Raw genomic sequence first — 24,132 nt, forward strand, 5'->3', positions numbered from 1 at the left:
GAGATGGACAGAGGTCACACAGTGGGGGGGGGGGGGGCGGGAGCAGGTGGGGGTCCCTGTGAGGCCATTCCTGGGTCCCCGAGAGGGACAAGTCAGCCAGCTGGCATGGAGTGGGATCTCTGGCCCCCTTGGATGGTCACCCAAAGCCTGCGGAGCCCACGACCCCCCATTCTACACAGGCAGAGCGCCCGGGCGTGGCTGGAAACAGGCCCCTAGACACGGGGCCCTGGCCCAGGTCAGCGACCAGCTGGGCCATCTCTCATGGCGGGGGCCCCAGGCAGCAGCCCCTGGCACAGGAGGAAGGGGCTGGGGCTCTCTGATGAAGGGGTCGTGCCCTGGGAGGTGTCGTGGCCTGAGATGATGCCCCCCCCCCCCAGCTGGCACAGTTGGACTCCTCTGGGGAGGGCGGCAGGTGCCCCTGGGTGGCACTTGTGGGCGAGGCGCCCACCTGCCTGTCAGGGCCTGGAGGGGAGAGGCGGCATGGCCCAGCGACCCCTTCCTCTCCACCCCTCTCTCCTGCCCCCCTCATCACCCTGGGACCCCCAAGCCTGCTCCTTCACCAGTGGACACACAGAGACCCGCGGGGACGCTGGGGTGAGGTGCCTTTATTGGGGAGTCTGAAGGCGGCGGGGGCAGAGGGCATCTGGCCAGGACCCCAGACAGCAGTTCCCATGACACCAGGTGGCCCTGAGGTGCAGTCCTGGGTGCTGTCCTCCTCGGGCGGGTGGGGGAGCCCCAGGCCACCACAGGGCCCCCCGCCATGCGCCAGCCGGTCAGCTCCTCCTGCGGGCCGCGGCGGCCTGCTGCCGGTATATCTCGGCCGTGAAGGGCCTGCGGGTGCAGGAGGGGGATTACATTTGAGGGTCCTGGGGAGGAGCCCCCCACATGGATCCTGGGGCCAGGAGGGGCCAGGGGCACCCCTAGTTCCCCAGGAGGGCAGAGAGGGGGCTGACAGAGACTGGGACGCCTGGGGCAGGGGCTGCCTGGAGGCAGGCAGCACGAAGCAAGGGCCTGGTCAGGCCGACCGTCCCAGCCTGTCCCTCCATGCTCTGAGCTTCCTGCCTGTGGCCTCACCGGACACAGGGGACGGCCCAAAGAGTCGGGGAACCGCTGTCCCCAGCCCCCGTCCCCACGTTCTCATCCCACCCACCCCCGTCCCGGCCCCCTACTCACTCCTCAAACTGGAGGGCGGCCACGTAGACCAGGGCCACGACAGCCGTCAGCAGCAGCCCCGTGGGGCTGGCGTGCCTGCGGGGACGGGGTAGGCCAGTCAGCGGGGACCACCCAGGACCACCCAGGGCCCCAGTGGTGACGGGCACTGCCAGGTGGGAGGGGCTGAGCTGCCCCTGCAGGCCTCCCGGGTCCCCATGAGCTGCCTGGTACTGGCCTTCTCAACCTCCTCCCACTTGCCCGTCCTGATAGGCTGGGGCGCCCTCTGGAATGGGGTGCCTCCTGCACCCCGTCTGGAGCTTCGGCCACATGTGCGGGTGAGTTGTGAGGGAAGGAAAGACTGCCTTGGCCCTGCAGTCCCCGGGACAGCCTCAGGGCCACGTCTGCTCTTCTCTGCCCAGGGGCAGAGCCCAGTGTCCCGCCCCCAGGCAGCGGTCTCGGGTGCTGCAAGAAGACTCTCCCAGAAGGGGGTCCAGGGCCCTCTAGAGCCAGGGAGGAGGGGCCTGGGTGCCCAGTGCCGGGGGCTCTGCTTCCTCACTGGGTGCAGAAGGTCTTCCCTGCCCCGCGGGGAGCAGCCCCCTGTGCACAGGAAGCCCAGGACAGGCTCCTGTGGGCTGAGGGGCCCCGAGGGCCGGCGTCTGCCCGGAACCCCCAGAAACACCTGCTGTCGAGTCACCTCTAATGTGGCCGGCCCCGCGGGGAGCTGCGGCCGCCTCCAGCCCCTGACCGCGGTCCTGCACCAGGATGTGGGGTCGGGCCCAGTGCCTGCCAGGGACCCGCAGCCCAGCCGGTGCCCCGCCCTGGCTGTCAGGACAGAGGCCCCCGCAGACCTTCGACAGACGGGGCTGGTCTGAGCCGCGAAGGCTCATGGGGACCCTTTGCCCTTCCCAGGCCCCGCTCCTGGCACCTCACCCCGTCTGTCTGTCTGTGTGCTCTGGGGGAGACGGAGGGCAGACACAGGAACAGAGAGAGGCCCGGCCCTGGTCTGGGCTCCAGCAGTGCCCTAACTGGGTGCAGAGAGGCGGGTGCAGCCTTCAGACAGCACCACGGGCTTCCAGAGAGTTCCAGGAGGGGGCAGGATGGAGCCCTCGGAGGAGCCCAGCATGGCCCCTCCTCATCTGCCCTCCCCTCCCAAGAGCACAGGCCGTGCCGTCCCCAGACATCCTACCCCACGAAGGGCGGTACGGCTGTGGGGAGAGCGGGGCCCTGTGGGGAGGGCAGGGCCCCAGCACGGGGCGAATCTCACAGGGAACCAGGCCGTGGGGCAGGGGGCCTTAGCTGTCCGCTGGGGGGTGCCCCTCCTGCTCCCAGCCCTGAGTCTTGGGCACAAGCTCCCTTGCTCTCTAGTTTCCTGTCTTCCTAAAAACATGGTCACCCATTAAAACAAACAAACCTTGACACCCCCCTGCTCAGTGTGGACCTGGAGTTAGGAACTTGGAGACCACCCTGTCTCGAACCCGAGCCCCCTGTGTGGCCTGGGACATGCCACGGTCCCTTGGGCCTCAGTTTCCCCACCTGTCACAGGAGAGGCCTGAAGTGGGCTCCATGCTGCCTCTCTGTTTTCAAAGTAAATCACTTTGACAAATGCCTCGGGGGCTCTGAGAAGGTCCCGAGAACCTCCTGCCCCCCATCGTGAGGGGCCTGGCAGGGGGGTCGGGTGGCCACCCCCACAAGCAAGAAGGGACCTTCAGCCGCCCCGGCCCCCGCTGGCCCCCACAGCCCCTGGGAGGGCAGCGCTGGCAGTCACAGGCCCCATGGGCTCAGGTGGCCTCCACAGCCCCCCCGGGACACCGAGGCCCCCCCATCCAGATAACCACGAGGGAGAAGGGGGCCTCGGGAAGCTCTTTTCCTTCACAACGTCATGAAACGTTGTTTCTAAAACTCCCCCGTGGGGAGGGTGCCCCACCCTGCAGCTGGGGGAGCTCAGGCCCGACGGACAGGCACCCACGACCCAGCGTGGCTGCTGCAGGACTGTGGGGCAGCTGCAGTGGCCCGAGGCCCGGTGGCCCATGGCCCCGTCCGGCCGCTCGCCCCTGGGCAGCCACAGCGGCAGTGCTGCAGCCGCCCCTCCCTCCGCCCCTGCCCGTGGGACCCGGCAGGTGTGTGGCCTCCTGCTCAGCACGGCGCAGCGGGGCAGCGGCTTGGGCCTACAGGCTCTCAGACACAGGCCCGGACCCAGGCGGCCCCTCACCTCCCACCCTGCCTGGGCGCCAACATCTCGAGGGGTCCCTGGCCTGGAGAGGCTGATGCTTACCGAACCAGGCTGGGAACAGAGGCGGCGCCACCCGGGCTCCGTGACAGCCCCAGAGGAGGGGCGTCTTGGGTGGGTGTTTCGATGCCCAAGTGGGGGGAGTAGAGGGGCAGAGGAGAGGCACCTGGGTGTGGGGGTGGGGAGGGCCCCCGGGTCCAGGCTCAGTCCCTGGGTGGGGGATGTTGGGGGCTCGGGCGAGTCTGGAAGCAAGACTGGAGGTGAGCTCGGCCACCACATCTCCCTTTCTAGCTTCTGGATGCTCAAACTACAGCAGTCCCAAGTCCACGCTCTCCAGTGGTACCCACAGAGGGATGGGGAGATGGGAAGGGCCTGCATCTCTCTGACATTCCACCATTAGAGATTCATTCCTTTGGCATCCTCTACCCTTCATGGTCTCTGGGAGCACCTATAACACTCTGGCAGGTGGTTTTGAATGTTAAATAAAAGCAGCAGAACATTTTCTACCAAAGAAAACCCTGTGGAAGGAGTCCTAGTACAGACCATGGATAAAGCAGACCTGCAGGGGGCAGGGGGCCTGGTGTGAGGGTGAGGGCCTGCCCAGCCTGGTGTTCCCGCCCCAGGGGTCAGCAAACCAATGGCTTTCACATTTTTAGACGGTCTGAAAAACCATCAAAAGAGCACTATTTCATGACACGTGGAAACTGAATGAAATTCAACCTCCAGTGTTCAGGGACATTTTTTCCTTTTGGTCACAGCCCAGAAGCTCCAGAGGAATGAAAGTGAGGAAGAGGCCCAGGTGGCCCCGGCGTCCCCACAGGACAGCGGGGCCGGCAGGCAGCTGGGGTCCATGTCCTCCTGAGCCCCAGCCCGCGGTGGCTACTCACATGAGCGCCCAGCCCAGGTGGCAGGCCGTGCTGCCCCAGTACATGGGGTTGTCCAGGACGCTGAACGGGAACGTGGTCACCCGAGCCTCCATCAGGATCCCGAAGTAGTCACCTGGCACGGTGGTCAGGAGAGGAGGGTCACTCTGCCACCCCCCATTACTGAGGGAGGCCCGGGGCTCCGTGGCAGTGGGCTCTGCAGCATGCGAGGCGGCAGCCCAGCCCTCCTGGAGGCCGCTGGCCCATCGGGGACCCGGTTAAACGCTGGGCAGTGGGCAGTGCTCCCACTCGGACATGGGGCACCAGGGTAGGGAGGGAGGGGGCTGGAGGGCCGGGCCGGTGGAAGCTGGGTGCTAGGGGCTCCAAGCCGTCCCCCCAGCACCGTCTGCCTGCTCCTCTGGCTCTCCGTGCTCCCACCACACTGGCCTTGCAGCTCTCCCTGCCCCAGGGCCTTTGCACACATGTTCCCTCTGCTTGCAGCGCCCCCGCCACCTCTGTCCAGCCCCCTCCTGCTCCCTCGGCTGCCCCGCACCTCCCCCCTGAGCCCCCCACCCACAGCAGAGCCTGCCTGCACCCCGCTCCATCACTCCCGCCTCCCCTCCCCTGCAGCGCCCAGCTCTGTGGCCCTGAGCTGCTCGCTCCCTCTCAGGCCTGCAGTTTCCCCTGCCACGCAGGGGGTGGCACCAGGGCCAGGCCACAAGCCTGGGTTGACTCTGCACAGGGACAGGCTTGGGGTGGACGGGCTCTCCCTGCCCCTGCCCTGAGGGCTGCCCAGTAGACTGGGCGACTCTCCCGAGCAGGCCCCACCCCGCCGTGGGGGGGGGGGGGGGCAGTGGGTGGCCAAGGGTGATTGTCTCTTGTGTCCGGGCAGCAGGCTGCAGGGAAAGGAGGGCAGCTCGCTGCTCTCTGGCCTCCGGGCCCCATGCCACACAGCTGCTGCCCCACGGGCGGGCTCACCACCCACCCGTCCCCCTTCTCTCCCCCTCGCACCCAAGGCCAGGCCATTGCAGAGCCGGCGCCCAAGGCCAGGCCAGCTTTGGGGCTAAAGTGGCCCCCGGCCCCTCCCCCACGGCCCGGTCCCCAGCCTCTGCGCGGGGCCACGTCCCACACCCCGGCCTGTGCTCTGGGCCACTTCTCCAGGGCGGGGGCTGGGAGCTGCCATCGCTGGGGACTCCCTGCCCTTCTCCCGACACAGTGCTTCCAGGCAGGTATTCCCGAGGACAGGCTGGCCCATCCCTACCCTCGCCGCCCCCCCCCCCAAGGAGTGGCCAGCACCCTGCTGCTGCCCTGCCTTGGGCCCCTGGACCCCACCCCACACTGAGTGTAGCTGCTGCCCGCCCCCCCTTCCCGCCTTGCCTTTCAGGGAAGCAGGGCCTCGGGGTCCCCTAGAGGGGGACAGGCTCAGGGCCTGCTGACCAGCAGACCCGGGCTGGGAGCAGGGGGTGCCGCCCAGGTGGGGCGCCTCAGAGCAAGGGGCCCTGGAATCACTGGACACCAACCCAGTGCGGCACAGCCGCCAGTCCTCCCGGGGCCCTGCAGCTCTTACCGAGGAAGGTTCCAGTGAAGCCCAGGGCCAGGAAGCTGGACAGCACGAACAGGACGCCCAGACCCAGGAGCGCGAGACCCAGGTGGTAGGCTGCGGCATGGCCCAGGGCCTCCATCCGGGGCTGCCACAGCATGGCCTGCGTGAAGCTGGGGGCCGGGGCAGCAGGTGTCACGGCAGGCGCAGCAGCCGCCCTCTCCCGGCGCCTCGTGCATCCCTGCGGCAGCAGCCGCCCTCCCCCAGCGCCTTGCGCATCCCTGCGGCAGCGGCAGCCTTCCCCCGGTGTCCAGCAGGGACCCTGAGCACCCAGCATGCCCCTGCGGAGGCCAGGCAGGGGTCACCGAGGCCAGGCCCTTGTGGGGTGTCCCGGCCACAAGATGCCGCAAGTCAGTGGGCCAAATTTGGGCTATGGGCCACCCGCCTGCAGACTCTGCTCCCCTCTAATAGGCAACTCGTACTGCACAGGAGGTGGGGTTTGGAAAAGACGAGGCACATGTCAGGGTTTCCTTGAGCAGCACTCGTGAGGTCTCCTGGGTCAAGCCCCGTTTCCCTGGCCAGTTTGGCTCCCTGAAGCCTGGGACTGGATCTGCTGCTTCGGCTTCTGGGGCTCCTCCCAGGCCTGGCCAAGTGTGGGATGGCCGACTCAGGTCCAGGGGGGCTCTGAGCCCCTTTATGTGTACCCCCCACCAGGCTCCCTTTGGGGTGAAGCCACTGAAGTCTTTAAAGGGCAACTGGTGGACACGAAGGGGGTGACAACGATGGCATAGTGAGGCTCAGGTTCTACAGGTAACTCCAGAAGAGAGGGCACAGGGGGTGGCTCTGGTGGGAGGGAGGCCCTGGGCACCTGATGAGGACAGTGACACATGCAAGTGCAGGTGTGCACCCCTGGCTGCCTAAGTCAAAAGGAACAGGCGTCTCACAGGGGGCAGCAACTTCATCCATCCTGGGTTCTACACACCATCTCTGAGCACTCACTCTGTGTGAGATGCCTCTTAGGACAGCTCACTATCCACCCTCCCACCCACTGACCCACCCACACACCCATCCACCCACCCAACCATCAATCCACCTACCCAACCATCCATCTGTCCACCCATCCACCCATCCATCCATCCACCCACCCACTCATCCATCTGTCCATCCATCCACCCATCCATCCATCCACCCACCCACTCATCCATCTGTCCACCCATCCACCCATCCATCCATCCACCCACCCACTCATCCATCTGTCCACCCATCCACCCATCCATCCATCCATCCACCCATCCACCTGTCCATCCATCCACCCATCCACCCACTTAACCATCCATCCATCCACCCATCCATTCACCCATCCACCCATCCATCCATCCACCCACCCATCCATCCATCCACTTAACCATCCATCCATCCACCCATCCATCCATAAATCCATCCACCCACCCACTCATCCATCCACCCACCCATCCACCCACCATCTACCCACCCATCCATCTATCTGCCCATCCATTCATCCATCCACCCATCCGTCCACTCAACCATCCATCCATCTACCCACCCATTCATCCACCCATCCATCCACCCATCCATTCATCTATCCACCCTCCACCCATCCACTCATCCACCCAACCATCCATTTGTCCACCCACCCACCCATCCATCTATTCCACCATCCCTTCCATGCTAAGTGTTGGTGTTCCAGGCTCTTTCAAGCAGCAAGAACTCACGACCTTCACTTATTCATTCATTCCACTGGTAAATTAATATTGTAAAAAGTGTTCTTATGTCGAGCTAAAACTGCCTCCTTGGAACTTTTCCCTCCAACCAGAATTTCAGTCTTAGAGAACCAGGAGACTCCCCTTCCTTGGGCATCTCCCCGACACAGAGCTCGTGCTAGCAGAAAGGGGAGCTGCACACAGTCCCCCTCCTAATGCAGAGTGGAGAACGGGGGGCGGGAGGGAGGGATGAGGACGAGGGCCTGGGAAGGAGCATAGCAGACAGGACCCCATAGCCTGCTGGTGGCCCATCGAACCTGGCCACTGGGCATGCCGCCCACCCCCAGCTCTCCACTCACTGCTGCCTTCCCTGATCCTCTGCTGCCCAGGCACAGGGTCACAGCAGGCGGAGGCACAGCAGCCTAACCCCACAGGCTGAGTTGCACTTGGTACTCCGTCGCCACACCCACTGCCCACCCACCTGCGCCCCATGAGCAGCAGCCATGCCTCCGTGCTGCACCTGCAATGGGGGCAGTGTCCAGCTGCCGAAGCCTGGGCACCCTCCCTCCCTGGACACCGTCCCTCCTGGGTAACCCCTGCACACTCCCCAGGCACTGCCCCTCCCTAGGCACCTGCTCCCCTGGGCACCCTCCCGCCTCTCCTCCTGCAGCTGGCAGAGACGTCACCTTAGCGAGGGGGTGGGGGGCTGGGGGGTGGGGAGAGTGGGGGGTGGGGGAGGGTCGGGGGGGAGGAAGGAGGCGGGAAACTCCAGAGTCGAGCTGGCTCTCCTTTCCGCTGCTTTCATGACGGGGAAAAGAAGATCCCAGAGCCCTCCCCACTGACCAGGCCTTGATCCCTAAGGCTCTCCCCGTGCCCCAGACCCACTGCCCAATCCCGACATGCCGTGTGGCCCTGAGACCCTGCACACCTCCGACCGAACGTGCGCCCCTGAGCCCCACTTGGTGGTTGGCGGCTGCACTCTGCGTGTCCCTGCACCCCCTCCCCCAGCCCTGTGGCCGAGTGGCCCAGCCCAAGGTGGCCCCATCTGGATGTGCGTCCCCCAAGCACCTGGCTTGGAGGGTCTCGGAGGGTATCTGTTAGTTTAGGGGTGGCTCCGTCGAGTGAGGGGGTTTCAATCTGGATACCAGGGGCCTTTACAGCCACAATTAACCCAGAGAGAGGGAGCGCTCCATGGGAGGGGGCAGGGGAGACGCAAGGAGCCGGGGCCCCCCCGACCGCTGGGCCCGGGAGAAGGAGACACCTCGGCTCCCACCTGCTGGTGTCCGAAACCGCACGCCCATAAATCCGTGGCTCAGGCCGGCAAGGGTGTCAGTCACACAGGCCTGGCCGCCCCCAGCCCTGCCCCAGGGCCCCCTAAAGTCCCCGCCTCTGCGGCTCACCCCAGGGTGACTGTACACCGGGGGGTGGCACTGTGATCCCCCACTCTTCCCCGAACCCCCTCACACCACGAGATGGGCAGCAAATGACGGGGGACGGAGCAGAGGTCAAGGGCCAATTCCAGGCCACGCGCCTGCGGAGTCAGCAGGCCGCCCTGTTTTCCCGAACAAGCTGAGCCCACATCCTCCCGCCACCACCGCACCAGGGCCCTGGCCAGTCCAGCCCGCGCTGGGCTCTGCGGTGCTGCCCCCTGCCCGGCGGGCGTAGGACCCGGTTTCAGACATACCGAGGCCGGGTGCTGGCCAGGGAGGACACCCCCTCACTCCACCGCGCCCTGGAGCCCGGCACTCACGCTCCTCTTCCCACAGCGCCCCTCTGTCGTCTCTGAGGCCCCCACCTTCCTGCCGGGGCCGCTGCGGCTGCCGTCCACTGGGACCCAGGCTCGTTCCTACTCACAAGCCATGTGCGACACACGGACCGCGTGGCCTGCAGATCCGGGATATACAATCCCCGGCCCCTTTCAGAGAAAGGGTGCTGACCCCATGCAGAGAGCCCCAAAATCTCAGAAGGGGCCTCGGCACCCACTCGTCCCAGGTCAGCAGACACGTCCTGGCCGGGTCTGAGTAAATGCTGTTGGCCCTGCAGGCCAAGAGGCCAAGCCGAAGGTACCACACAGGCACCTCTGGAACCATTCACGACGTCAGAACCATTCCGAGCTAATGGGTCAGCAAAGCAGGGGCGGGCCAGCTCCAGCCTGCCGGCTGTCACTCACCAACCTCGTCACTCAGCAACCTCTGAACTCAGCCAACACCCAGACTGGGACTAGAATGGACAGGAGAGGAGCCTGTCCAAAGCTTTTCCTGGCTGGATGGGGAAGGAGGAGGGAAAGCAGGAAGGGAGGGAAGAAGGGAGGAGTGATGGGGAGGACAGAGGGAGGAGGGTGGGGAGGGCGAAAGGGAAGGGGAGGGAGGGAAGGAGGGAGGGACAGATGGAGGCTGTCAGGCTCTCCCTGCTGGCTAAGCTTTCTGAGTGTGCTCATTCAGAGTGACCACAGACAAGCCCGGGGTGGGGGGAGGGGCTCACCTGTCACGCGAACAGCCGCACGCGGGAGGGGTGACTGTAATCACAGAGCCCACACGCGGGCCCGGGCCTCTCTTGCAGCACCCGAGCACCGTCCTCCCAGCCCCTCCTCCACTCCCTGCCCTGCCCTCTGGCCAAGCATGTCTGCGCCAGGTTCTCCTTCTAGAAGTAGGGGGCTCCCTCTTTTCCCCACACGCACCCAGGACCCACCAGTTGCCCCTTCCACAGACCCGCCCCACCCCTGTCCAGTCCACTGTCCATCCGCCTCCTTGTGGCCACCATCCCCAGCCATTACCCCCAACCCAGGCCAGGGCCCCCCACAGTGAACGGGGGGTACATATGCAAGTAAATGGAGTGCACCCCTCCCCGTTTCATCATTCACCTGTGGGGCAAGGCGAGATGCATGCCGAAGGGCCTGGACAGGGATGCTGGCCCTAAAAGGCTGGACGCAGCCTAAAGGCAGGAGGAGTGAGGGGCGAGGGGCCAGGGACCGTCTGCCCCACGGAGTCCAGTGTGGCCCTGGCGACAGGGAGGGGACGCTGGTGAGGGCCACTGCCATGTGGACCGAGCCATGAGCCGGCAGCGTTCAGGGCAATGCACTCCCGGGGCAGGGGCCGAGTGGGGCTCGCAGGGCAGCCAGGAGGGGCAGCCCTGCCCATCGGCCACACGGGTAAGTGAGCTGTGGCCACTGGTGATGTGACCGTGCAAGGACATGAAGCTGCCCGGCCATGGGCGAGCCCTGACAACGCCCGCTGGGAAGAGGCCAGCCCCAGTGTCGCGCATGACACATCCAGGCTGGACCCACGGGGACAGAAGCGGACGGGGGCCTGCAGAGCGAGTACCGGCAGGGACGGAGCTGGGTGGACGGGGCGACCCTGCCCATGACACATGCCACCCCACTGTTCAATTCAGTTAGCTTGATATCCTGTGAATTTCACCTCAATAATTATGTTCTTCAATTAGGTGTAGAAACCGTTTCAGCACATGTGTGAGAAGCCGCAGCTGGTGGCAGCAGGGCTGGAGGCGCTGAGCCCCGCGCCCCTTTCCCCCCCAGCCCGGCCTCCAGGGGGCAGCTCTGGGCGCCGTGGGTGGGCCTCTCTAGATGAGCCCTGGTCAGAAGGGCGCGTGTCCCAGTCCAGGGGGGACCGAGTGGCTTCCCGCGGGGAGCCTGGGCGCAGGGAGATGCTGCCCCCCATGAGGGGCAGCAATGGATCCTGGGGGGGGAAGCACGGGCCAACGGGGCCATCGGGAGACGTCCTGGCCTCTCAGGGTCTGCTGGGCACCCCCTGGATGTGCCCCGGGGGCCTCCTCAGGAGTCGGGGCTCAGCGGGAAGGGCAGGGAGGGCCTGGCGGGGAGCACACGGGGCACAGGGCCTCACCCACACCTGGTTCCAGAATTCAGGGCTCTGAAACGGGGGACGCCGAGCTCCTGCGGGCGCTGCCCTGACATCTGCCACGGCAGCTGGGGTACAGGACCCTCGGCCCAGGCGGACGCTGAGCCAGGTGCAGGCTGGGACCCCACCCCCACCCCCACGCGTGCCCCAAGGGAAGGGGCGGCTTCACGCCCCGAAGGCCTCTGGGAGTGAGTGGCCGACCCCCCCGCGGCGGCTTACCAGTGCGAGCGCAGCAGGTTCAGCAGCAGGATGGCGCCGCCCAGAGCGTAGCAGGCGAGGTACGGCGAGCCGAAGGCCCTGCTCAGCTGGCGCGTCCTGTGCTCCCACCTGGCGGCCTGCGTCCGGGGAGAGGACAAGGAGGGGCGTCAGAGACCTGTGGGGGCCGGGGGCAGCGGGGCCGGGGGCTGGGGGCAGCAGGGACGGGGCGCAGAGGGGCAGCAGGGGCCGGGGGCAGCGGGGCCGGGGGCAGCGGGGCCGGGGGCCGGGGGCAGCGGGGCAGCAGCACAGCCGTCCCAACAGTTCACTGACCACGGAGGCCGGTGTGCACAGTCCGCAAGGGGCCCGGCCCAAAGCCTCCCAATGGCCGACCTGGCTGTGACCTCTGACCCTCAGACACGCCCCGGAGGGTCAATGGCAGAGGAGGGTGCAGCCGAGGAGGGAGGCCCTGCGGGGAGCTAAGCCAGCGGCCCGAGGGGCCAGCCCAGGACCAGCTCACGGCCCCACCCAACTGGAGGCAGAAGCTCCATCCAAGGGCGGGCGCTGCGAGGGCAGGGTCTCCAGATCAGGCTGCCCCTGGCTAGGCTGGAATTTCAGACAAGCAGAATCATCTGGTATAAGCAGTTGCAAATATAAGACTTCTTTTCAATACTGAAAGGTCACTTGTTTATCTGAAATTCAAGTTCAAGTGTGTGTGGGGGGGTGTCCTGTACTTTTACCGGCTGACATGCCCCCCAGCTCTGCAGTGGGCAGGGCCTCTGCTCCAGAGCGTGCTGGTTTTTCAGCCCCCACTGGCTCCACATAGGAGGGAGGAGGCGGAGGTGGAGAGGCCGGGGGGTGGGGTGGGGAGGGCTGAATGAAAGCGAGCGGGATGGAAACCGGGGGTCCATTCTGGTCCTCACTCTGCTGCCGGCCAGCTGACAGCCTTGGGCTTGTGGCAGGCCCCCAACAGGTCAGCTCGGTGCGGGGGGAGGGGCAGAAAGTCCTGTAGAAAAACACTCTGGCCCAGCACCCCATCTGGCCTGTGCTAGCCACCCCCATGCCTGAGGCTGCGCCCAGCGGGCCTGTGTCCGACCCCCGCCTGGGCCCCACCAGCTGGGCTGACGGTGGCCTTGAGGGAGGCATCTCCTAGGTGAGCTGTGCTTCCAGCCAGGACACCACTGCTTTCTAGCACTTTCCGGGGCTCTATTGTGGGCATCCTTGGGCCCAGTGGCACCTGATAGAACCAGAGAAGCCAGGACCTGTTGGGCATCTCAACCTGGGAGCACAGCAAGTGTGGGTGACAGCAGCTGGGTGAAAGGAGGCACAGGGGCAAAGGCAAAGCAACAGAGATGGAGACCCCAGCTGGCTTTTTGGTGCTCACAGTCCAAAGCCCAGAGAAAACCTCTGATTCAGATGGCAAGAAGTATGTTTCCAGTTCATCCATCCATCCACCCAACCAATCATCCACCCATCCATCCACGCATCCATCTATCCATCCACCCATCCACCCATCCACCCATCCACCCACCCGCCCACCCACCCATCCGCCCACCCATCCGCCCACCCACCCATCCACCCACCCACCCATCCACCCATCCGCCCACCCACCCATCCGCCCACCCATCCGCCCGCCCACCCATCCGCCCGCCCACCCATCCGCCCACCCATCCGCCCACCCACCCATCCACCCACACATCCATCCACACATCCACCCACCCATCCACCCACCCATCCACCCACCCACCCATCCACCCATCCACCCATCCACACATCCACCCATCCACCCACCCATCCACCCACCCATCCACCCACCCATCCACCCAACCAATCATCCACCCATTCACCCATCCATCCACGCATCCATCTATCCATCCACCCACCCACCCATCCACCCACCCACCCATCCACCCACCCACACATCCACCCACCCGCCCACCCGCCCGCCCGCCCGCCCGCCCGCCCACCCACCCATCCACCCACCCACCCATCCACCCATCCATCCATCCACCCACCCACCCATCCACACATCCATCCGCCCACCCGCCCGCCCACCCATCCATCCGCCCACCCATCCGCCCACCCACCCATCCGCCCACCCATCCGCCCACCCACCCATCCGCCCACCCACCCATCCACCCACCCATCCGCCCACCCACCCATCCGCCCACCCATCCGCCCACCCATCCATCCACCCACCCATCCATCCACACATCCATCCACCCATCCACCCACCCATCCACCCACCCATCTACCCACCCATCCACCCACCCACCCATCCACCCATCCACCCACCCATCCATCTATCCATCCACCCATCCACCCATCCACCCATCCACCCACCCATCCATCTATCCATCCACCCACCCACCCATCCACCCATCCACCCATCCACCCACTCATCTACCCACCCACCCATCCACCCACCCACCCATCCACCCATCCATTCATCCACCCACCCATCCACCCATCCATTCATCCACCCACCCACCCACCCATCCATCCACCCACCCATCCACCCACCATCCATCCACCCATCCATTCATTCACCCACCACCCACCCACCCATCCACCCATCCACCCATCCACCCACCCATCCATCCATCCACCCACCCACCCATCCATCCATCCACCCACCCACCCATCCACCCATCCACCCATCCACCCACCCATCCATCCATCCATCCACCCACCCATCCATCCATCCACCATCCACCCACCATCCACCCACCCACCATTCACCCACCCATCCATCCATCCACCCACCCACCCATCCACCCACCCACCCACCCACCCACCCACCCATCCACCCACCCATCCATCCATCCATCCACCCACCCATCCATCCATCCACCCATCCACCCATCCACCCATCCACCCACCATCCACCCACCCATCCACCCATCCTTCCTCCAGCCCTCCCATTCACCCACCATCCACTCGACATTCACTACAGTCCAGAGCGTGTGCTAATAGTAAAGTGCTTTGAAAAGAAAAAGAAAAAGAAAGAGGCCACACAGAAAGCCATCCAGTAACAATGGTGGCCTTACTGTCACGTGATGAACCACAATTTAATAAAGATCATTAAAGCCAAGTGCCCTCACGCCCACCGGCAGCCCGTCCCTCCAACCTGCTGAGGCCAGAAGAGCAGCTGGGCACCTTGCTGGGTCTGGACCTTTTTCTGGAGGCGTCCCCCTGAAGCCTCTTGAATTTCCTACGTGTCCCTGAGGCAAGGGCTGCTGAAGGTGGAGTTTTAAATGCCCCACCAGAGGCCCCTTCGCCTTCACTGGGTGATTAACTGTGGACTGCGCCAGGGGAGCGCGGGTCCTGGGCTCCCACACCAGCTTCTCCACCTCTGGCCGGCGGCCTGGGCAGGTTCCTCCGTAAAGGGCTGCCAGGAGCGAGGCAAGCATTCGTAAACGGTGGGTGAGGGGGCGGGTGGGGTTCATTCTGGTGTGAAAAATGGGTTGGGGTGGAGAAGCGGAGGGAGGCCGAAGCAGTGAGGGCAGCCTGCATAGGCCAGTGTCCCCAGCACACTGGGCACCAGCGCGCTCTGCCCTCGGGCACTGCACGGTCTGCCTCCAGCCTGGCTGCAAAAGGTGCCAAATGGCCCCACGGCCCCTTCATCCTCCCCCTCCCCCCCAGAGCACAGTAGAAGCCCTTTAAAGCACAGGCCAGGCGTGACACCAAATTCCAATCCCTCAGCCCGGCCCCCAGCCCCCCCGAGTCTGTGGGTTCTCAACCTGGGACCCCGGCATATTCGGGGGTCCATGAACATCCCAAAACCAAAGCAAAAGGCGAAGGGGCAGATGCCCATAAGCTTTCCCTCCCAAGTGTAAGCATGGCCGACCTCACCCGCTGCCCCTGCCGGCCACATGTCCAGGGCGCAGACCAGGAGCAGACCTGGGCTCCGGCTTTCTCTCTGCCGTGGGGCCTTTGCCCGGAGGTCCCCCTGCCTGTGACCTGGTCACAGCCCTGTACCTCCTGATCCGCTCGTCCTCTATCCTCTGAGCTCAGCTTGAGCGTCCCCCACCTCCACGATTCAGGGTCACCAGCCCCATGCAGAACCTTCTCACTCTGCGCTCCTATCGTGTGCTCACCGGAGGAAGTTCTGCCGTGGCTTAAAGGTTGAAACGGCATTTCACCCACCACGGGCTTCCGCTAAAGTAGGGGCTCAATAAGTACTGCTTCGAGTGAGGGAATGAACAGGTGAAGGGTGGAAGTCCAAAGGCCGCCCGGCAAACGCGATGGAGCTTCAACTCACCAGCTGCATCCCCCCGTCCACGACTCTGGGCGTCTTTTGATTTAGGTCTTCTTTCTCTTTTCCATGCAATTTCACTGCATTATATGTTCGCACACCACATAACCATCCAAAGTGTGTGATCAGTGGTTCAGTGTCATCATACAGTTGTACATGCACCACCACAGCCAACTGCTGAACATTTTCATTACTCAAAAAAATACACACACGTATAAGAACAAAAATGAAAAAGAACCACCAAAACATTCCCTACCCCATTCCCCCCATTATTTATTTATTTATTGTCTTTATTTTCTTACTCATCTGTCCATACCCTGGATAAAGGGAGTGTCAGACACAAGGTTTTCACAATCACATGGCCACACTGTGAAAGCTACACCATGATACAATCGTCTTCAAGAATCGAGGCCCCCAGAACACAGCTCTACAGTTTCAGGCACTTCCCTCCAGCCTCTCCAGTACACCGTAAACTAAAAAGGGATGTCTACATGATGCGTAAGAATAACCTCCAGGATAACATCTTGACTCTGTTTGAAATCTCTCGGCCACTGAGACTTTATTTTATCTCATTTCTCTCTTCCCCCTTTTGGTCAAGCAGGCTTTCTCAGTCCCATTACGCTGGATCCCAGCTCATCCCGGGAGTCCTGTCCCACGTTGCCAGGGAGATTTACACCTCTGGGCATCATGTCCCACGTAGGAGGCAGTACTTAGGTCTTCTTTAATGTCTTTCAACAATGTTTTGTGGTTTTCAGAGTATACATTTTCCCACATCTTTTAGGTATTTTATTCTCATTGATGCAATTCTAAGTGGAACTGATGTCTTAATATTTCTGGACTGCTGGTCACCACTGCAGACACATGACTGTTCTGTGAGTTGGTCTTGTCCCCTGCCCCTCCCCCAGGGGCTCCGTCTCAAGGAGAGGAGGGAACTGGGGGGTCCACCTGCCCCCAGGGGCGAGGCCAGGGCCAAGCTGGGGGGCAAGGCAGAGCATGGGCTGCTGGGGAACACCCCCTCCCCAGCCCCTTCCCTAGAACTGCAGATGCCCCCAGCTGGGCCTGCCCCAGGAGCTGGGGGCTTAGGCTCCTGTGCAGCAGCAGGTGGCACCCAGGGTCCCCCAGGACCATCAGCCTGGCAGCAGCAGAGAGACCCCCAGCCAGCCAGGCCCCCCCGGTCTCCCAGTTCCCCGCCCAGAGCCCTGCATGGCCCCCCGCCCGCCCGGTCCCCTGACGCCCCCAGCCCAGCCCCCCTGCCCCCCCACCCCAGCTGCCCGCCCACAGCCCTGCGCAGCTGTCAGAGGCCAGTGCCCTTCCCAGCCCCGGGCAGAGCTGTGCCCAGAGTGTGGAGCCACCAGGCAGGTCCCCGCGCCACTGACGGCCGCACCCTGCCCCTTCCCAGTGCAGCAGGGTTGGGGGGCAGCACCCCTGCACCGCACCACCCCACCCCGCCTCCTCCTCTGCACAAGGCTGACCCCGAGAGTGGAGACCATGCCCACGGAAGGGAACTGGCTACAAAGGCTCACCTTGAGAAAGAAAAGTGCCTGCCACGGGCGGAAACACGTCCCACTGCGCACGTCCCGGGCCCGGGTGCAGGGAGCTGGGACACGAGCGTGAGTCCGGATGTGGCTCTGTTGATTTTTCTTTCCCAGCGGCCATCCACTGACCCAGTCCCCTGGCCGGTGGCCCCTCTCACCTCGTATCCCCACCCCTCCAGACCCCACCTCCAACCCCAGGAGCAATGCGGACTAGCCCGGCTTTTATCCCCTGACTGTCCACGGGCCCAGAAATGCTCCCCTGCAGCCGACGGGTCAGAGGACCACGGGGAATAGCCGGGGTGTCTGCAAACCCTGAAAAAGACAAAAACTGCTTGGCAGACACACATGCACCCTGCCCGCCTCCCATTCCCGGCTCCCCCGGCCCTTTAATTCGCGTTCTACGCCTGCGAATGTGCTATTTCTAGTCATCTCTTGTAAGGGCAGCATGCAATTTTGGGGCTTGTGTGTCTTACGTATTTCGCGGAGCCTGATGTTTTCCAGGTTCTTCCACGTTGCAGCCTCAGAACCTCATTTCTTCTTACAGCCCAATACGATTCCATCATGTGTGCGCACTGCGCAATTCTGTCTGTCCCTCTGTTGATGGACATGGGTTATTTCCACATTTTGGCTATTGTGGATAATGCTGCTATAATCACTGGTGACAAGCGTCTGTCTGTGACCCTGTTCTCACTCTTTGGATTTATCTCTGGAGTGGGGCTGCCAGGTCATGTGGTAATTCTATACTTAATTATTTGAGGAGAAGCCATACTGCTTTCCAGAGGCTGCACCATCTTACATTCCCACCAGGGACGCTCTAAATTCCAATTCCTCTGCATCCTCTCCAGCAATGTTTGTTATTTTTCATTTTTTAAGTAATAGCCATCCTATTTGAGTTTGAAGATGGCATCTAATAGTGGTTTTAATTCGCATTTCCCTATTGGCTAATGATGGTGAGCATCTTTTCATGTGCTCATTGGACATTTGTGTATCTTCTTTGGAGAAATGTCTATACAAGTCCTTTGCCTGTTTTTAAATTGAGTTGTAGCAGTTCTTTATATATTCTGAATAGTGAACCCTTATCCAATATATGCATTTTCTCCCATTCTATAGGTTTTTTCACTTTCTTGATAATTCCCTTTGATGTATGTTGTAGTTTGCTAGCTGCCAGAATGCAATCTACCAGAAACGGAATGGCTTTTAACAAGGGGAATTAAATAAGTTGCTAGTTTACAGTTCTAAGTCTGAGAAAATGCCCCAATTAAACAAGTCTATAGAAATGTCCAATCAAAGGCATCCAGGGAGAGATACCTTGGTTCAAGAAGGCCGATGTCTGGTCCAAAATAGCAAAAGTAGGACCAGGTAAAATGCATAGTCTTTATTTAAAAAAAAAAAGCCGATGAAGTTCAGGGTTTCTCCCTCAAGTGAGAAGTCACATGGCGAACACAGTCAGGGTTTCTCTGTCAGCTGGAAGGGCACATGGCGAACATGTCGTCATCTCCTAGCTTCTTCTCCTGGCTTCTGGTTTCATGAAGCTTCCCAGGAGGAGTTTTCCTTCTTCTCCAAAGTGCTGCCTGATGGACTCTGCTTCATGGTGCTGCAGCATTCTCTGCTCTCTCCGAATCTCCTTTCTCCAAAATGTTTTCTCTTTTATAGGACTCCAGAAATTTATCAAGACCCACCCAAATGGGTGGAGACATGTCGTCACCTAATCCAGTTTAACAACCACTCTTGACTAAATCACATCATCCAGGGAGAAGCTGATTACAGTTTCAAACATACAGTATTGAATAGGGATTATTCTGCCTTTATGAAATGGGATTTTGATTAAAACATGGCTTTTCTAGGGGGCATACATCCTTTCAGACCAGCACAAATGCACAAGAGTCTTTAATTTTGATTAAATAAATTTATCTATTGTTTCTTTTGGTGCTTGTACTTTTGGTGTCTGAAACCACTGTCAAACACCAATTCATAAAGATTTGCTACTATGCTAGCTTCTAAGTATTTTATATTTTTGGCTCTTATATGGGCTGTTTCCATCTCTTGGCAATTGTTAAATAATGCTGCTATAAACACTGGTGTGCAAACGTCCATTTGTGTCCTTGCCCTCATGTCCTCTGAGTAGATACCTAGCAATGGTATTGCCAGATCATATGGCAATTCTATACTTAGCCTCCTGAGGAACCGCCAAACTGCTTTCCACAGGGTTGTACCATTTGACATTCCTGCCAACAGTGGGTCGCTGTGCCTCTTTCTCCACATCCTCTCCAGCACTTGTTTTCTGTTTTACTGATAATGGCCATTTTGGTGGGTGTGAGATGATATCTCATTGTGGTTTTGATTTTCTTTTCCCTAATAGCCAGAGAAGTTGAGCATCTTTTCATGTGCCTTTTGGCCATCTGTATTTCCTTTTCTGAGAAGTGTCTGTTCGTGCTATTTGTCCATTTTGTAATTGGGTTAGCTGTCTTTTTATTGTTGAGTTGAACAATCTCTTTATATATTCTGGATACTAGCCCCTTATCTGATAAATAATTTCCAAATACTGCCTCCCAGTGTACGCTGTCTTTTTACTTTCTTGACGAAGTTCTTTGATGCACAAAAGTTTTAAGGAATTCCCATTTATCTATTTCTTTCTTCAATGCTCGTGCTTTGGGTGTAAGGTCTAGGAAATTGCCTCCTATTATAAGATTTATAAGATACTTCCCTACATTTTCTTCTAAAAGTTTTATGGTCTTAGATCTAATGTTTAGGTCTTTGATCCATTTTGAGTTAACTTTTGTATAGGGTGTGAGATATGGATCCTCTTTCATTCCTTTGCATGTGGATATCCAGTTCTCTGGGCACCATTGAAGAGACTGTTCTGTCCCAGGTGAGCTGGTTTTACTGACTTATCGAAGATCAATTGTCCATAGATGAGAGGGTCTGTATCTGAACACTCTATTCGATTCCATTGGTCAGCATATCTATCTTTATGCCAGTACCATGCTGTTTTGACCACTGTAGCCTTGTAATATGCCTTAAAGTCAGGTAGTGTGAGACCGCCAACTTCATTTTTCTTTCTCAGGATATTTTTAGCTATTCGGGGTACCTGCCCTTCCAGATAAATTTGGTTATTGATTTTTGTATTTCTGAAAAGTAAGTTTTTGGGATTTTAATTGGTATTACATTGAATCTATAAATCAATTTAGGGAGAATTGATATCTTAATTATATTTAGTCTTCAACACTCAAAAGTCTGTAGTGTTTCTATATAGTAGTGAACTATATAGAACACGGGATGCCCTTCCATTTATTTAGGTCTTCTGTGATTTCTTTTAGCAATTTCTTGTAGTTTTCTTTGTATAGGTCTTTTGTATCTTTAGCTAAATTTATTCCTAAATATTATATTCTTTTGGTTGCAATTGTAAATGGAATTTTTTTCTTGATTTCCTCCTCAGATAGCTCATTACTACTATATACAGACTTTTGAGTGTTGATCTTGTAACCTGCCACTTTGCTATACTCATTTATTAGCTCTGGTAGTTTTGCTGTGGATTTTGGGGGGGTTTTGACATATAGTATCATATCTGCAACAGTGAGAGTTTTACTTCTTCCTTTCCAATTTTGATGCCTGTATTTCTTTTTCTTGTCTAATTGTTCTGGCTAGAACTTCCAACACAATGTTGAATAACAGTGGTGATAGTGGACATCCTTGTCTTGTTCCTGATCTTAGGGGGAAAGTTTTCAGTTTTTTCCCCATTGAGGATGATGTTAGCTGTGGGTTTTTCATATATTCCCTTTATCGTGTGGAGGAAGTTCCCTTCTATTCCTATCCTTTGAAGTGTTTTCAACAAGAAAGGATGCTGAACTTTGTCAAATGCCTTTTCTGCATCAATTGAGATGATCATGTGTTTTTCTGCTTTGATTTGTTGATATGGTGTATTACATTGATTGATTTTCTTATTTTGAACTGTCCTTGCATACCTGGGATGACTCCTAACTTGGTCATGGTGTATAACTCTTTTAATACGCTGCTGGATTCAATTTGCAAGAATTTTGTTGAGGATTTTTGCATCTATATTCATTAGAGAGATTGGTCTGCAATTTTCTTCTCTTTAGTATCTTTGTCTGGCTTTGGTATGAGGGTGATGCTGGCTTCATAAAATGAGTTAGGTAGCCTTCCCTCCTCCTCAATTTTTTTGAAGACTTTGAGCAAGATTGGTACTAATTCTTTCTTGAATGTTTGGTAGAATTCACGTGTAAAGCCATCTGGCCCTGGACTTTTCTTTTTTCTCTTAATGACCAATTCAATTTCTTTACTTATGATTGGTTTGTTGAGGTCATCTACTTCTTCTCATGTCAATGTTGGTTTTTCACGCCTTTTTAGGAAGTTGTCCATTTCTCTACATTGTCTAGTTTATTAGCATAAAGTTGTTCATAGTATCCTCTCACTACCTCCTTTATTTCTGTGGGGTCAGTGGTTATGTCTCCTCTTCCATTTCTGATTTTATTTATTTGTATCCTCTCTCTTCTTCTTTTTTGTCAACCTCGCTAGGGGTCCATCAATCCTATTGATTTTCTCATAGAACCAACTTCTGGTTTTGTTGATTTTCTCAATCGTTTTCATGTTCTCAATTTCATTTATTTCTGCTCTAATCTTCGCTATTTTTTTCCTTTTGCCTGCTTTGGGGCTAGTTTGCTCTTCTTTCTCTAGTTCTTCCAAGTACACAGTTAATTTCTCCATTTTTGCCCTTTCTTCTTTTTTGATAAAGGCATTTAGGGCAATAAATTTCCCTCTTAGCACTGCCTTTGCTGCATCTCATAAATTTTGGTACGTTGTGTTTTCATTTTCATTTGTCTCGAGATATTTACTGATTTATCTTGCATTTTCTTCCTTGACCCACTGATTGTTTAAGTGTGTTGTTCAGCCACCATATATTAGTGAATTTTCTGGCCCTCTACCTATTAGTGATTTCCAACTTCATTCCTTTATGATCTGAGAAAGTGTTTTGTATGATTTCAATCTTTTTAAATTTATTGAGACTTCCTTTGTGACCCAACATATGGTCTATCCTTGAGAATGACCTATGAGCACTTGAGAAAAAGGTGTATCCTGCTGTTGTGGGATGTAATGTCCCATAAATGTCAGTTAAGTCTACTTTGTTTATTTATTATTCACATTGTCTGTTTCTTTATTGATCCTCTGTCTAGATGTTCTGTTCTTTGATGAGAGCAGGGAATTGAAGTCTCCAGCTATTATGGTAAATGTGCCTATTTCTCTTTTCAGTGTTTGCCTGATGTACTTTGGAGCACTCTGGCTCGGTGCATAAATATTTATGTCTTCTTGTTGAATTGTTCTTTTTATTAATACATAGTGTCCTTCTTTGTCTCTTTTGTTTTACATTTGAAGTCTAATTTGTTGGATATTAGTATAGCCACTCCTGTTCTTTTCTGATTATTGTTTGCATGAAATACCTTTTCCCAACCTTTCACTTTCGACCTGTTTATCCTTTGGTCTAAAATGTGTCTCCTGTGGACAGCATATAGATGGGTCCGTTTTTAATCCGTTCTACCAGTCTATGTCTTTTGATTGGGGAATTTAATCCATTAACATTTAGTGTTATTACTGTAAGGGCAGTACTTTCTTCTACCGTTTTGCTTTTTGGATTTAATATATCATATCTAATTCTTCTTTTTACCTTCATTTTTTTCTTCATTTCTACACTCTTCTCCACACCTCTCTCTCCCGTCTTTTCCTATCTGTCTCTAGTGCTCCCTTTAGTATTTCTTGCAGAGCTGGTCTCTTGGTCACAAATTCTCTCAGTGATTTCCCCCTCATTTTTGAAGGACAAGTTTGCTGGATATAAAATTCTTGGTTGGCATTTTTTCTCTTTCAGTATCCTAAATATATCATACCACTGTCTTCTCACCTCCATGGTTTCTGCTGAGAAATCTATGCAGAGTCTTACTGGGCTTCCCTTGTATGTGATGGATTGCTTTTCTCTTGCTGTTTTCAAGATTCTCTCTTTCTCTGTGACATCTGACATTCTGATTAGTAAGAGTCTTGGAGTACACCTATTTGGATCTATTCTGTTTGGGGTACGCTGCACTTCTTAGATCTGTAATTTTAAGTCTTTCTTAAGAGTTGGGAAATTTTCAGTGATAATTTCCTCCATTAGTCTTTCTCTGCCTTTTTTCTTCTCTTCTCCTTCTGGGACACCCACAACATGTATATTCGTGTACTTCATGTTGTCATTCAATTCCCTGTGTCCCTGCTCATATTTTTTCATTCTTTTCCCTATATTTTCTTTTGCTTGTCAGATTTCATATGTTCCATCCTCCAGTTCACTAATCCTATCTTCTGCTTCTTGAAATCTAACATTGTAGGTCTCCACTGTTTTTTTTTCATCTCTTCTACTCTGCCTTTCATTCCCATAAGTTCTGTGATTTGTTTTATCAGATGTTCAATTTCTTCTTTTTGTTCTTTCCTTGCCTTCTTTATATCATCCCTCAATTAACTGATTTGATTTTTGATGAGGTTTTCCATGTCTGTTTGAACATCCTATATTAATTGTTTCAACTCCTGTATCTCATTTCAATTGTTGGTTTTTCCCTTTGACTGGGCCATATTTTCAATTTTCCTAGTATGTTTGTTATTTTTTGCTGGTATCTAGGCATTTAATTTCCTTACTTAGTTTATTCTGGAGGCTGTTTTCACTTTTTTTTAACCTAGGATTTTCTTGCTGGATGACTATTTTCTATCTTTGACATTCAGTTTGGCTTATCCTAGA

The 24,132-nt window shown here is 57.2% G+C and overlaps 1 protein-coding gene across 3 annotated transcripts in view; it reads right to left on the minus strand.

Annotated features, from left to right (window-relative positions):
* Positions 1-590: 590 nt before the first annotated feature.
* The window catches only part of PEMT (phosphatidylethanolamine N-methyltransferase), a 58,050-nt gene continuing 34,508 nt past the window's right edge, over positions 591-24,132 (minus strand). For all 3 annotated transcript variants that reach the window (XM_077163364.1, XM_077163363.1, XM_077163365.1), the window contains exons 3-7: positions 11,595-11,710; positions 5,810-5,955; positions 4,267-4,378; positions 1,174-1,248; positions 591-831 (exon numbers count right to left, since the gene is read on the minus strand). In XM_077163364.1, coding sequence (XP_077019479.1) covers positions 774-831; positions 1,174-1,248; positions 4,267-4,378; positions 5,810-5,955; positions 11,595-11,710 — 507 coding nt within the window. In that variant the 3' untranslated portion in view covers positions 591-773. The remainder of the gene's footprint in view (positions 832-1,173; positions 1,249-4,266; positions 4,379-5,809; positions 5,956-11,594; positions 11,711-24,132) is intronic.

Source organism: Tamandua tetradactyla, chromosome 6, assembly GCF_023851605.1.
Source record: "Tamandua tetradactyla isolate mTamTet1 chromosome 6, mTamTet1.pri, whole genome shotgun sequence".
NCBI classification, from domain to species: Eukaryota; Metazoa; Chordata; class Mammalia; order Pilosa; family Myrmecophagidae; genus Tamandua; species Tamandua tetradactyla.